Source organism: Urocampus carinirostris, chromosome 17 (assembly GCF_059441175.1).
Source record: "Urocampus carinirostris isolate Australia breed hairy pipefish chromosome 17, RoL_Ucar_1.0, whole genome shotgun sequence".
Taxonomy (NCBI): domain Eukaryota; kingdom Metazoa; phylum Chordata; class Actinopteri; order Syngnathiformes; family Syngnathidae; genus Urocampus; species Urocampus carinirostris.
In genome coordinates this window covers 13,143,321-13,158,881 of record NC_142365.1, presented here as the reverse complement: position 1 = coordinate 13,158,881, position 15,561 = coordinate 13,143,321, and the positions used below count along the sequence as shown (strand labels likewise).

The 15,561-nt window shown below is 38.3% G+C and overlaps 1 protein-coding gene across 2 annotated transcripts in view; it reads left to right on the top strand.

Annotated features, from left to right (window-relative positions):
• The window catches only part of sh3pxd2b (SH3 and PX domains 2B), a 58,039-nt gene that overhangs the window by 17,706 nt on the left and 24,772 nt on the right, over positions 1 to 15,561 (top strand). For both annotated transcript variants that reach the window (XM_088320502.1, XM_088320501.1), the window contains exons 4-5: positions 2,488 to 2,564; positions 10,744 to 10,835. In XM_088320502.1, the coding sequence (XP_088176628.1) occupies positions 2,488 to 2,564; positions 10,744 to 10,835 (169 nt within the window). The remainder of the gene's footprint in view (positions 1 to 2,487; positions 2,565 to 10,743; positions 10,836 to 15,561) is intronic.

Genomic DNA, 15,561 nt, shown 5'->3' with positions numbered 1-15,561 from the left:
TTATGAACGAAGGCTCGCCCCGCCCGAATAGGAGTAGGATTTATTTGAGGCATGTCTGGAACTCATTGAGGAGATACACACAAAAACAGACGGATGGACTCTGTGTCAGTAGGAGAAAGGAAAAGAAAATATTTTCCATAGTCTTCCTAGCTATCTGCTTTAAAAAACTGACCATTCTTCTTGGATATTTTCATTGCAGAAATAAAACTACTTGAGACCTTTAAGTCAAACTGATGCCTGAGAATTTTGGATATTAAAAGTTTTAATAGCGGAACCAAAATCAATGCATAATAAAAACACTTTTTTATTTATTTTTTTCCTGTGGGATTGAAGAAGATGGCTCTGTAGTCTGAAAATGGACGCTATCCACAAGAAACTATTTTGTATACGTCTCCTCTTTTTTTACTACTCCCTCCCTGTCCGATAGTCATTCCTGCCTCAGGAGGTTTCTGAGTATTTGGTTTCTGTATGTCTTCTCACAAACCAAGCCCTGTTCATCTGCTAAAACCTCAAACTGAGTAAACACAAAAAGTAACTGTGTTTCTGTTGACTCTGAAAACCTTTGGAAAGCCGTCAAGTACTCTTCCTATACGAGGAGATGTTGAAAATGGAAAATCCTGGCTAAACCAATGGATTGCGATTCTGTGTTCCGTTGCCCTATTAATTATTTCTGCTGATTTGTGCGTAGTGAAGTGGACAGGCTTCAACATGATCGTTTACATGAAGGTTGTGAGTTTGATAAAACAAGTTGAGCAGTTCTGTAGAGGTATTACATAATATTGCGGTCATAAATGCAGTACAGAACACAGCTGTTTGATTCACAAGTCCGAACCCCTGCATAACTGACAATCACTTTTATACTAGGAGGGTGGACAATCACAAAACAAAACCTGAGCTGAAGTGGTTACAGAGGTAGTGGAAAAATCCCTACTTTAGCCCTTTGTCTCTACTAATTCTGGCAAGTACTGAGGCCATCCCCTAACTGCAAACTAAAAACACCATCTGTGACATCCACTGTATATAGATGAATACACATGTGGTATTTTCCCTGTGCTGGCACAAAATAAAATGGAAACATCTTGGTAAAGATTAGCCACTGAAGCTTTTTTTAGCAAGTCAGCCTCAGTTTACACGTATGTTTAGTCTCTGTACTACAAGTCCCACAGTGCTTTGGGGCATCACAATACCCTGGATGAGAGAAAGGAATGAGATGTATACACGGGTAATCGGAAAATAAAATGACTAACCCAACTATTGCAATTGGAATACTCGCAGTTACAAGAGGCCTTTTGAGAAGTAAATCATACTTGCTCTCACATATAATGTCATCCTCTCACACATGCACAATTACTTTCCTGCAGACACAGTCATACGCATGCATAAACACTACTATACATTCAGCAGTAGCTCAGGAGGTAGAGCGCTCGTCTTGGGATCAAGGGATTCCAGTTCGAATCCCGGCTCGTCCGTGTTACATGTCGAAGTGTCCTTGGGTAAGACACTGAACCCCTAATACCCCCAATAAGCAGGTTAGCACCTTACATGGCTGCAAGGGCGCTATTGGGAAATGTGGAGCACATTGTAAAGCGCTTTGGGAAGTCATTGACTTGAAAAGCGCTATATAAATGCAGATCATTTCATTTCATTTCATACTGCTTTACTCTCATACACACACTACTACACTCTCTCCATACACTACGATGATCTCTCACACACTGGGAGCAACTCCAGTACAACATAAACACACAGATGAATGAGCATCGCCACAGTTACCAAAAGTACCCAAAGTAAAACAACACTAATAGCAAGTTTGTTTGAGAGAGTATAATAGTGTGTGAGATATAGTAGTGTGTGTGAAAGAATATAATTGTTTGTGTGTGAGGGTATATTTGTAAGTGTGTGAGAGTATAGTAGTGTGTGTATGAAAGTATAGTAGTAGTATATGTGAGAGAGTATAATAGTATGTGTGAGAAAGTATAGTAGTGTCTATGGGAGACTATGGTAGTGTTTGTGCATGGGTATGACTGTGTCTATAAGAGAGTTTAGTTGTGCTTGTGTGAGTTTGTTATACATGAATGAAAAGCAAATCCTATAAAGAATGTCTTCTCATACGTAGTCCCTCTAAAACCTTTATTGGATTACTGTGCGTGTTTAAAGGGCTTAATCAGAATACTGATTATTGCTTGCCTAAAGACCAAAATACAATAAATTATCTATAATTGGCACTGTGGTATTAGAGGGGTTTAGGCTCGGGTGGAAACCCTTTGAAAAGAGGTAAGCTAACCATATACTTAGATTGTTATCGTCTAGCATGTCGCTACTTGTAGGGTAGCTAAGCGCACATCAGCTGAGTTGAGACAGCATAATTTGTGTTTCCAAAATAGTTTTGACAGCTATAATGGACTTTGCTTCAATAAACTTTTAGAGAATCTAGAAACTTGAGCGACACTACTGACAAATATCTTTCTTTGTTTTTTTTTGCTGCAGGGAAGATACTATTCCGGAGGAGTCATATCAGAGATGTGGCCATGAAAAGACTCAGGCCCATCAATGAGTACTGCAGGGTGAGTTTGACACTTCTTGACCATTCTTGTTTTTTGACCACATTTTGTTATAAAAAAGGCAAAAATTGCACTTAAGTCCAGAAATATGTGCCACTTTCACAATTGAGGTATCATAGGACATAAATTGCCCCTTACTGGACAAAAGAAAAGCATTACGCTCTCTGATAAACCATTTAGCATAAATATATGTTCCCTGCTCGTTTATGAGCAAGTTTAAAAGCTTTTGTGAAATAAAACATTGATCATCGAGACACAATTTGCTCTTAAGTCCTGAAACCTACACAATTGAGGTATTATAGTACAGAAAATGCTCGTTTTGGGCAAAAGTATTAAGCTCACTGATGAACCAATGAGCATGTACTGTATATCAGTTGCTTGCTCGTTTTGTGAGCAACTTTTATAGTTTTTTAAAATATGAAACATTAATAAATGAGACAAAAATTGCACCTCATTCCCAAAATAATTGCGTTATTATATGAAAAAAATCATATCTATCAGTTCCTTGATGTGTTATGACCCAGTTTTGTTGCTTTTGCGGAATTATATGTTGATAAACAAGGCACAAATTCTGCTGAAGTCCAGAAATCTTGTGCGGGTATTATGGGACAGAAATTTCCTTTCTTTGGGAAAAAGAAAATCATAAAGCTCACTGATAAACCAATAAGCAATAATATTCACAAGTTCCTTGATGTTCTGCCATCTAGTTGTATTGCTTTCGTGAAATGATACATTGATAAACGAGGCACAAACTGCACTTAAGTCCAGAAATATGTACTGCCTCAGAAATGAAGTACTATAGGACATCAATTGCTCTTTTTGGGGAGACGGAGAAGTATTAATCTCACTGATAAACCATTTGAGATTAATTAGAATGAATGAATATATATCAGTTCCTTGTATGTTCTGTGAACTAGTTTTATACAGAGGCTTTTGCAAAATTATATATTGATAAACATGGCACAAATTGAACAAAAGTCCTGAAATCGTTAACACCTTAAAAATTTAGGTATTAAAGGGCATAAAAGATGTCCTTTTTCGGCATAAGAAATCATTAAGCTCGGTGAAAAACCATTTAGCATGAATATCTATCAGTTCCTTGCTGATTCTGTTTGCAAGATTTAAAGATTTTCTGATATGAGACATTGACAAACGAGACACAAATTGTACTAAACTCCTGAAATCTTGAACACCTTCACAATTAATTACACATTTTTAGCAAAAGAAAATCATTATGCTCATTAATTAAACCATTTAGCATGAATATCTATCAGTTCCCTGCTCGTTTTGTTTAAAAGTCTTAAAGCTTTTGTGAAATAAGACATCGATAAATGATACACAAATTGCACAAAAGTCCAGAAATTTTGTACACCTTTAAAATTGAGATAGGACAGAAATTGCTCCCTTTGGGCAAAAAAAAACATTGAGTTCACTGATAAACCATTTAGCCTTAATATATATCAGTTCCTAGATGTTTTGTGACCCAGTTTTATTGCTTTTGTGAAATATATTGATAAACGAGGCACACATTGGACTGAATTCCAGAAATACTGTACAGCTTCAGAAATAAAGTATTATAGGACAGACATTGTTCTTTTCTTAGAAAAAAAAATAACCTTCAAGATTATTTAGCTATTATTATTTTGCTGCCAGAAATATTTACTACATTTTTTAGTGTTTTTTTTTTTTATGTTTCATTAGGTTTTTTGGGTCTTGAAGTGTTGGAATTGTGTTTCTTTGTCTATTAATTTATTCATCATTTGTTTATGAGTCATGGATTGTATGAATATTAAAGTACTGATAGAGAATGGGACAAAACAACAAATCTGAAATTCTTTCTTCTTCATATGGACTTTTATTGTAAAGATGCAAGACTTTCCTAGACATATAAAATTAGAGTAGTGTAGCAAGTTGGGTTAGGGAGATTTTGTTTTGTTTTTCGTCATAACAGAAAAGAATTGAGAAACGCTGCCCTAAGACCAAAAATTTGGCAGTGCTAAGCTGGCTCTCGTCAGCAAAAGTCATACTTTTCTTGAGTTTCATACTTTGCTTTTCTTGTCTCAGAGAGCGGAAAACCGCAAAGTGATTCATTTAAAGATATTTCAGTTTTTGTTTTCCCGACTTATTAAGTCAGATATACATTAAAAAGACAACATTTGAATATGATTGACATGCTCCAAAAATTTCCGTCCAGTCTTTAAAAACGTTTTGTTGACAAGGTGGGGCTTCATGTTGATGTTAGAGAAGAGCTGAGTCAGACTTTTGTGGTCTCGCTGACTCAAATGGACTTCCCCAGGTTTTGTAGTCTTACAATTTTATTCAGAAAAACAGCCACATGTCTTTTATTTTCTTAGTTTTGCTTACATCGGCTGTTAAATTGCTGAATATAGAATGACACGGTCAAACTAATACGGTCAGGAAAAAAAATCCAATGATAATGCAAAGTATGTAACGACCAAACAACAAAAACAAGATGCTAATTTTAACCATATAGGTTGACGACACTTGAGTAGTACAAAATCAGGATCGCTTTCTGAAATCACACTGCAGCAAACAATTGGGAAGTGAAATGCTGATCATTTCAACCAGCAGGCGTCAAAAGGTACTCAATAGGTATTAAAATAAATATTAGTCCGGAAAATATGTTAGTTTTTTGAAGTTGTCTTCTGTTCACTGCCACTGCTCTGTATCAAGAAAAAAATGTGTCCCTTTTTTGTACTAAATTTCATTTTACAAGTCTAAATGCGGGCAGCACGGCGGCGCAGTGGTTAGCGCGTGTGCGGCACAGTTCTGAGGTCATGAGATCGAACCTCCTGTATGGAGTTTGCGTGTTCTTCCGTGCTTGCATGGGTTTCCTCCGGGGACTCTGGTTTACTCCCACATTCCAAAAACATGCATGTTTGGTTAGGTGGCCGGTCCAAAATTGTCCCTAGGTGTGAATGAGCGAGCGACTGCCTGGCAACCAGTTCAGGCTGTCCCCTGCCCACTGCCCGAAGATAGCTGGGATGGGCTCCAGTACCCCCGCAACCCTACTGAGGATAAGCGGTGCAGATAATGGATGGATGGGTGGAAGTCTAAATGCAAAAGAGAAAGCTCTGAACTTTTTCCCAGCAAAATACTTGGTGTTTTAATTGTGTTTGATGAATAAAACGAATACAGTATTAATAAAAAATGCAGAAAACTATAGCCGTGATATTTACATTACCGTATTTTCCGCACTATAAGGCGCACCTAAAAGTCTAAAAAAATTTCAAAAGCTGACCGTGCGCCTTTTAACACAGTGCGCCTTATATATGGCTCAATATTAAATTCGCAAGGTCTCGCAACTACGAGAAACAGCCGCCGACTCCATTTTTCGCGCTGTGCATACTGGGAAATATTAAACAACGATTCTCTTTCATACGTGCGGGGAGACAGCGCCGGGCGACATACGCCACCATCTGTCAGTGGATCGTAAATGCATGGGCTGATATATCAGTCTCAACTGTGGTCCGAGCTTTCAAGAAGACGGGAATTGTCCCCGAACAGCCAGACAACATCAGCGACACTGACTCAATTAATGACGACCTTGATGAAAGGGAGCCGGACGTGTTGGATGGCCCATTCACTGAGATGGTCAATTCGAACACTGCAGAAGAAGAATTCGAGGGATTCGTCGATGAGGAGCTTATAGAGTGATCTTTGTTTTTCTTTTGTGTGTTTACGTTTTACATTTTACAGTTATTATGTTATTGCTTTATTGTTATTGTTTTGCACTTGTTGGTTTTGCACATTACGAGTGTCACTTTATTGCGATTGCACTAACGTTTCATTTAAAATAACAGTATCAGACGGGTTTTTTTTTGCGTGTTGACTAAATGGAGGAAAATTAACATGATATGCCTTGATGTTGTTCAAAGATGTTAAAGATGTGTCACGAAAATGCTTTACCTCAGAGAAAATAATAAAACGGCTGTTTATTTATTTTGGGAGTGAATGGACTTGTGGAAAGCTTGTTTGTTAACAATAAAGTTTGACCATTTTGAATGTTTTGTTGACATTCCCTTTAGCGTGGCAACCTCTAGAGGTTGCATAACGTAACTACATTCTCTACTGTAGTCAAGTCAAGTCACATTTATTTACCGTAAATAGCCCTTAATCACAAAAATGTCTCGAAGGACTGCACAGGATTACAATTACAAAATTGCACAATTACCTGATCTTAAACTAGCATGCACTTATAGCGCCTTATAATGGGGTGCGTCTTATGTATGGCAAAAGTTTTAAAATATATCATTCATTGAAGGTGCGCCTTATAACACGGTGCGCCATATAGTGCGGAAAATACGGTATTTTAATGTTGGCCTTGAGCGCAGTACACTTTATTGTGTAGCAAAGGTGCCTTCAAAAATATATATATTTTTTCATAGTGGGATGACAACAGAGGTGGGTAGAGTAGCCAAAAAAATGACTCAAGTAAACATACCGTTACTTCAGAATAATATTACTCAAGTAGAAGTAAAAGTAGTCATTCCAATACTTACTTGAGTAAAAATAAAATAGTATTGGTGAAAACATTACTCAAATACTGAGTAACTGTAACAACGGCGAATTAATTGATGTTTTTAAAACAACCAATGAAAGTCCATCCAATCAGCAAAAAAATACATTTAATTTAAAAGTAGATTAAAATAATTAACGTACATTTAAGTGCTTTTATAAACAATAAAATAAAAATAGTAGAAATCAAATAAAAAAAACACGCACCCGTAGCACATTAAAAGACCCAATACTTATCTTAACAACAAGCAAGCCCATGAACTCGAACAAAGGAGACATTGCATATTGTCGCTGGAGTTTGGCCAGGGGTGATTCCCTTCTTCCGTGTTTTCATAGTCGGTATTGTTAAACGACATTTTTTTAATCAGTTTCATCCGTAAATAACTTTTACCCCGCTGAATTTGAATATGGTCACATGATGAAGCTGCTACATTTGATTGGTTATACATGGTAGAGCCTGCTGGAGGTCTGCACCGTGATAAAAGCGCCTTAGCAAATTCAGACAGATGCGTACTTACGTGGAGGGGATTTATTAAGTAACGAAGTAATGACTTCAATGTTGCATAATATAGCAGAGTAAAAGTACCTTTTTTTCTTCACAAATTCACTCAAGTAAAAGTATTGGGATTCAAAAAAACTCCTAGAAGTACAAACTTTCTCAAAACTTACTAAGTAAATGTAACGGAGTAAATGTACTCCGTTACTACCCACCTCTGGATGACAAGGGCACACCAAGGACAAAAGTGACACTAAGCTCAAGACATTTGCTTGCAATAAAAGATATAGTTGTCTTGGATGTGTTATTTACATCAACAACGAAGCACAACTGATTTAAACTATAGTTCTGGTTACTAATTGTGCAGAACTAAACAAACGTACTCCCAACAAAGTTCAATGTGTTTTTTTTACATTCTTTGGGAAAACGTGCGCATTGCAGCAAAAAGTAGAACAATTATTTGTACTGTATTACAGTACCTCATTTACTGTGGTAAATAGTGACCAAAAAAATATTGTATAATATATTGTATGGTAAAAATTTGTTTTTTAGCCCCCGCCACCTATTTTCAGCAACAGTTGAGTAGGGATAATAGTTCATTTAAAAAAAATTAAAAAAAACACACATGACAACATTTTGCCCTCTCGCCCTCCATTCTTTAAAATTGTTGACTAGGATAATGGATCAGAGTCAAGAGTGTTGTACATTTTCAACAGGCCACAATGGGAAGCTTCAGCAGGTCGAAACGTATCATTGACCAGGTTTAATGGATCGACAAAAGTGAAAGAAAATTGATGTTCACTTTAGGCAGAAATGATAAGAGAAAAAGTGCACCAGGGCCCTACAAAGTGCAGTTCACTTTCTGGTGGACATAAAAAGCTGCCAGACCTGAAAAAATGGCCATCCAGCAACGCGTGATCAGGGATAATGGATATCGCAATATTTTTCAACCTGCAAGCGTGTGAAGTAGCGAGGTATTACATAAGTAGTTATTTAACATTACATTTTTACAAATTTGGTTTCGCAGGCCCAATTCAAAAACCCAATGGTCCCAAATGTGGCCAGTGGGCCAAAGCATGCCCATACCCGCATTTGTCTTACCCTTTCTTTGAAAACAAATGCACAATTATCTTAATGCAGCCCTAAGTCAATTTGCGCTAACGTACTCTAGCTGCTCTGCCATCGTCCCTTGAGGGGCCTAATGATCAAAGGACGGGGCGTCGGCCTGGACAATAAATCCAAAGAAGTGACACCCGGTTCAGAAGGACCTTTAACCTTATGAACCCGTGGGGCACTCTAGCCATGGAGTTAATCAACAATTCAGCTCAGGGGTGGCGAGGACGCTCCCTGAATGTGCAATGAGGCGCGCACAATGAATCAGCAACCCCAGTGTCTATTTTGAAACACGAAAACTGGCGTTACCTACATATGACGGGGCTAAGTGGGACAAGGGCACCTTGGTTCTGGCGTGCATCCAAACATTGCCACATTATTGGAACTTCAAAGGACACAAGGGAAACACTTAAGAGTATTAAAAGCAAAATCGTATTCGGGTTCGCCAGAGGAGGACGTAGTCAGTCTCCCGATAAACTCTGTACAAGGACTCGGACAGCCTTCCAGGGACTGTCTGTCTCCATTTAATTGGTTTGCTTGCGGGGCAAGAGAGAAAGGGAACAAGGCTGAGGAAACAGCTATAAGAAAAATGCCCGTTTGTCTTCATCTGCAGTCAGAGTCACTTGGTGTTGTGCGAGTGATCCTGCACAGGACCGTGACAAAGATGGATCGATAGAATCCAACTGGGGGGTGCAAAGAGAAAAAAAACAAGCAAAACAGTGTCTGATCGATTAGCTTCCTACAAGGGATGCACAATAACTATTTTCTCCTCCTGATACCGATAACTTTGTTTTTTAACTGCATGTCTCTCATACTGAAGCATGTCAAGCCAATTGTTTTGCTAAAGTAAATGATATTTCAGGAACCGTAGTTATTTTTAGTAATTATTTGCATTCGCTTGTTGATATATTCTGCAAGTATACTTTTAGTTTCCATTGCTATGCAGATGACAAGCAACTGTTTCTAACATTGGGGGCAACCGCTTTGTTAAGTTGTGGTAATGTGTAGGCCCGTCTTACCAAGATAAAAAGATGAATGTCACTTGATGTTTTGCACCATAACCCAGAAAACAACGACTCATTGTCACGACTTGATAACTTTTGTTTTTTAACTGCAGGTCTTTCATACTGAAGCACATGAAGCAATTTATTTCGCTAACATGGTACAAACAGGTTCAATAAAAAATCTAAATATAGTCCAATAAGAAACATAAATGCTTGTTATCTTTTTAACAAGCCAAGCTCTCCTGGGCCTCGCTCACATTAAGGAGAGGTAGAGAGGACAACCAACCAAGTTGTGCCACTACTTCTAAAGAAAATCAAAACATATTCTAAGTTTGGACATAAATACTCAGAATGTTTTTAACAAGCCAAGCTCTCCGGTGCCCTAGTCAAATAACAAAGAGATAGAGTAAACACGACCAAGTTGCCCTGCTACTTTTATATAAAATCAAAATATATTCTGGAGAGGAAAATAAATGCTCAGACATTTTCTAAGAAACTAAGGTCTCTGGTCCCTCGCTCACATCATGTAAAGTTAGAAAGGAGACACAATTAACTTGTGCGACTAAATAAAAACATGATAACAAGGAAAATGTATGCAACTAATCTTGGCAGAGCTCTCCGGTGCCCCACACATATTACCAAGAGGTAGAGAGGAACAATAAGAAATCTAAAGTTCATAAGGCCATACAATCACAACATCCTGAGCCATACGATTGATCTTGGTTGAACTCTCCAGTGCCTCATGTACAGTATGGAGAGGTAAGGAGGAGACACAACCAAGTGTGCTACTATTTCTATATAAAATCAGAATATATTCTAATAACTAACACAAATCTTTAGGACAATTACAGTTGGCTGATTGAATATAATAGCATGACATCAAGTGACTAATCATCAGGTCTTTTTTTTTTAATTGGGCCGACAACTGATGTTACATTTCTCAAGAGTTAAAGCTAGATTGTTGGGTTAACCCTTGGTTAATTAAAAGGAGATGAAGAATAGTTTGTGTTTGTTTATGGTTTCTCTGCAGGCCCTCATCCAACTGCCGGTTTACATCTCACAATGCGAAGAGGTCAGAGTGTTTTTCGAGACCAGACCCGAAGACCTCAACCCACCCAAGGAGTAAGTAACAAAGACATTATGAAGAAGTAGAGAGAAGACACAACCAAGATGCGTTACTTCTTTTGTAGAAACTGTTCCTAACAATACCAATAACCCATGGTTTCCTGACTCTGGAGACCGCTAATTTTGTTTTTCTTCATCCATGCTAATGAACATGGCTGAACTTTCCGGTGTCTAGCGCACGTTACAAAGAGAAGACAAAACCAAGTTGTGTTACTGCTTCTTAAAAAACTGATCCTACCAATACCAATAACAGACAATATCCTGCCTTTGGACACAGATAACTTTTTTTTTTCCTTCTACCCAAACCATACAACCGATTTTGGCCTTGTGTACATTATGGAGAGGTAGAGTGGAGACATGACCATGTTTTGTTTTATTGTTGTTATTCTATAGAAACTTCCTACAGATAACAATAACCGATAATGTCCTGCCTCTGGGGACTGATAACTCTTTTTTTCTTTATCCTGGACAATGCGACTAAATATGGACAATCTCTTCTGTGTCTCACACAAATTGCTGAGAGAAAGAGGATACATGACAAAGATGTACTACTATAACTAGAAAAAAATCTCAATATGTGGGATACAGACATGCTTAGAATATGTCTATTAGATAGATAGATACTTTATTCATCCCCGCAGGGAAATTCACATTTCCAGCAGCATCCCTTCGCTGAGAACAATACAATAATAAGGCAAAAGGAATACAATATACAAATACCCAATGTGACGTGCTAATACCCACTGTAGCGTGTTGTATAGAGTATTTAAATAGTGCTACATAAAATACACACTGCAATAAAAGTACGGTAATATGCAATGTAGGGGGTGTGGTTTAATGTGGGCCTTTACTCCGCCGGGTGGAGTTAAAGAGCCTCATGGCATAAGGAAGAAAAGATCTCTTCAGTCTGTCCGTGGTACAAGACAGTGACAGCAGTCTGTCGCTGAAGCTGATCTTCTGCCTGGATATAATGCTGTGTAGTGTATTATAGTTATTGTAGTGTGTGTATTAAGCCAAACCCTTCACAGAGAGGTAGAGAAGAGACACGCCTAAGTTGTGTTACTACATTCATGTAAAATCAAAATAAATTCTAATAAGGAACATAAATGTTTGGATTGTTTAAACAAGCCAAGATCTCCAATGCCTTTCTCACACCAAGAGATTAGAGAGGAGACATGACCAAACTGTGGTTTTACTTCAATAGAAAATCTAAGTACATTCTGATCAAATCGTTCTAACAAGCCAAGCTCTCCAGTGCCTCAGAGTAATGAAGAAGTAAAAAGGACACACAACCAAGTTGTGCATACTACTTCTAGAGAAAATAAAAATAATTTTCTAATTAGAAACAAAATGCTGCAAATCTTCCTAGCAAGCCCAGCTCTTGGGTGCCTCCTTCACATAATAAAGATGTAGAGAGGAGACATGACCAAGTTGTGTTTTTACTTCTATAGGACATTTAAATATAGTCTGATAAGGAACACAAATACTTCAAATCTTTCCGACAAGTAGTGTTGGCTGATTGAATATCATGGTGTGGCGTCAAGTGACTAAGTATTGGCTCTTTTAATAGTGCATCCCTACCGAAAATGAGTTCCAGTGTGGAACTGATCTCGATTAACGTGTGAGTCATTCCGAGACTTATTTCATTTAGCTGTTCTGTTGATAAATTGATATCTGTACAGTGGCAGAATGCAAATATGAGGACTGATGGTGATGTATGACATCTGACAGCACCGGCACTCACACGGATTTTCTTTTTTATATTCCGTACGCGGCTGTCAGTGCTCGCCAAGGACAAATAGCTCCTAGCTCGTCATGCTAATTCCCGAGCATATGTTGGGGCGAGGCGGCGAGGAGGAGGACCTTGTTTCGCCTTGGCTGAAATTTGATTAGGCAGCTCGGCTTTTGCGGCGTCATCGCCGGAGACGAGTGTATAAAGCAAGGGTCTTCAACATTTTTCAAGCTGAGATCTACTTTTTAATACTAGTTAGCGGCACCCAGTTTGATATGCATCTATTGTTGTTATTTATGGTTCTCTGATCCCTTAACTGCTAGGGTCTCACCACCTCCTATTGTGTGTCTTGGGCAAGTACAGCCTAGCAGCACCCATCCCTCTCTAGGCCATTTTTTGGGCAGGGGTTTGCTCCCCAGCTTGAAACAGATAGTACTGGTTTCCATGGTACCAGAAGCAGGACATGCCTCCTGATCTGACTCAGACATAGCACCTTCATCATCTGGTTCTGCTGTCATCCCACTTTTTAGAGAGATAAGCCAGGCCTTGGCATTGACGGGCAGCGCCGTGTGACAATATTGATACTGGGGGGAAACTGTTTCCCAAATAATGCATGCCAAGCAACTATCGAAGTATATAATACAAATTGGATCACTTGTAGCTTTTTGATTTTGTGACATATTAAAGGCTCTTTGTCCCGCAAGGGTCTTTGCATTTTATATATTTTTGTTTCTATATTTCAATTATTTACGTATTTAAACCAATACATTTGTTGCTCATGGATCCCTTAACTGTTTAGAAAAACTCACGATAAAAAGTAAACTTTGATGCCTCGTGAAAAATGTGAAGAGGTAGAGAAGAGAAACAACCAAGTTGTGCTACTACTTCAATAGAAAATCGAAAATAGATCGAATGAAGAACGTAAATGCTTGAAATATTTTTACCAAGTACCGGCGGCTCATTGATTACTATAGCAATTAACTATTGAATCTTATTTTCTAGGGGGCCGATAACTGTTATTGTATGACAACGAAAAAAAACTACTTTATTACCAGGTTAATTATTGGGAGTTGGGTTAAATAGACTCAGGTTACCCATAAGAAGAAGAATTTTACTAGGAAATCACAATAAACCAACACTGGTGAGCTATTTACAGAACAGGTCTCAAGGAACCTCAGCTGTCTCTTTGAGGGCACCCTGGTGCCCGCAGGTACCACGTTGGAGACCCCTGATCTAAACAATAAGAAAAAGGGGATAGGAGAGGTTACAAGAAAAGACTGGAAATTAAGAAGCCATTATATGAAAATAGAGTTTTGGATAAGTCAAGCTATTCCCGTTTGACTCCTATTCCTGTTTTCAGGGTCATTGCTTCACTTGAGTCATCCTCAGACAAAATCTTTCCAGTAAATTATTTTTTACAACCTAGCAACGGCATAGTAGTCATTCGTCAAAAGCTAAAAATGATTCTTACTCAGACAAGTACTTGCATTATATGTATTCCTATCCTTTAAAAAAAGTCATATGGGTGAATTCTGGGTACCGTAAAATCCGGACTCTAGAGCGCACCTGATTATAAGCCGCACGCACCACATTTTGCGGACATTATTGGTTTTGTCCTTACACAAGCCGCACCTGTATATAAGCTGCATGCGCCAACATTTAAACATGTAACACAGCCACAAGTTTATCCCAATCCTGACTTTAGGTGCCATGATTGTAACTGCAAATATAGAACACAATCCATCAACCACAATCGGCAACATGAATGGAAAATGATACCGGTAGTTAGAATTTAATGCAAACCTTTAAAGTCCAGGTCCCGTTGAAAGTAATCCAACAAAAAAAATGTATATTTCCAAATTTAAGGGTGGGAAAAATATATATCCACTATTGTCCGCTGCAACAACAAAGAGATTTAACTCAGCTTTACCCCACTTCCCGTCAGCCCGCGTTTGCTCCGCCCCTTCTTTTTGATTCGCTCGTAGAAAACATATCACAATAAGTCTCTAAAATAAATACATTACAGAAATATACAGTTGCAAATACATATTATACATGGTTACACATATGTACAAAGAAAGACGGTACACCGAGAGAGTTTTCAAAGCTTTAATAATAATAATATAACTTTCATCCCAAACCGTGCCTGTGAAAGGTACCACCACGCTACTCCTAACACGCTCGCAACGCACAAAGCGTAGCTGTTAGAGATAAGTCGTACCGCAATTGCGAAATTCACGGTGAACCGTCCTCGTCTTTCTCCTCATAACTGTCGCCATCAAGGGCGTCTTCCTCATAATCGGAACGAACCCCTGTCCTCTGTCGTACGGACAATTCGAACATAAACTAAGAGGATGCAGTCTACCTCGGCGCACAATTCCACCGGTCTAAATTTTACCTTTTGTACTCGAGTGCCGCTGGTGGCCGTTAGAAAAATTACATAAATTGGCCGCTTTACTGAATAAGCCGCAGGGCTGAACATTTGGGGAAAAAGTAGCGGCTTATAGTCCGGAATTTACGGTAATATAATATGCAGTAGACCTCATTGAATACGACATAAATCCATTCTGAAGTGGTGATCGTAAGGTGTATTTGTTGAATACGTGGGATAGAAATTATTTCACAAGGATAATAATGATCCTACGTGGACAAGTACTTTTATTATATGTATTCCTATTCATTGGGTGTTATCTCGGGAATATAATATACTGTTCACCCCTGGGATATGACATGAATCCTTTCTGAGGTGGGAATCGCAAAATGAATATGATGTATGGCGGGAGATAGAAATCTATGCTAATTAGCTAATGCGTTCAAAACCCCTAGAATCCTTGATAGAAACATTAAAATAACAAAAAGCAAATAAAAAGTTTGACATTCATGCAATGAATGTGTATATAATTAAATCAATTTTAAATAAATATTATAGTAAATGGCAGCACGGCGGCGCAGTGGTTAGCGCGTGTGCGGCACAGTTCTGAGGTCGTGGGA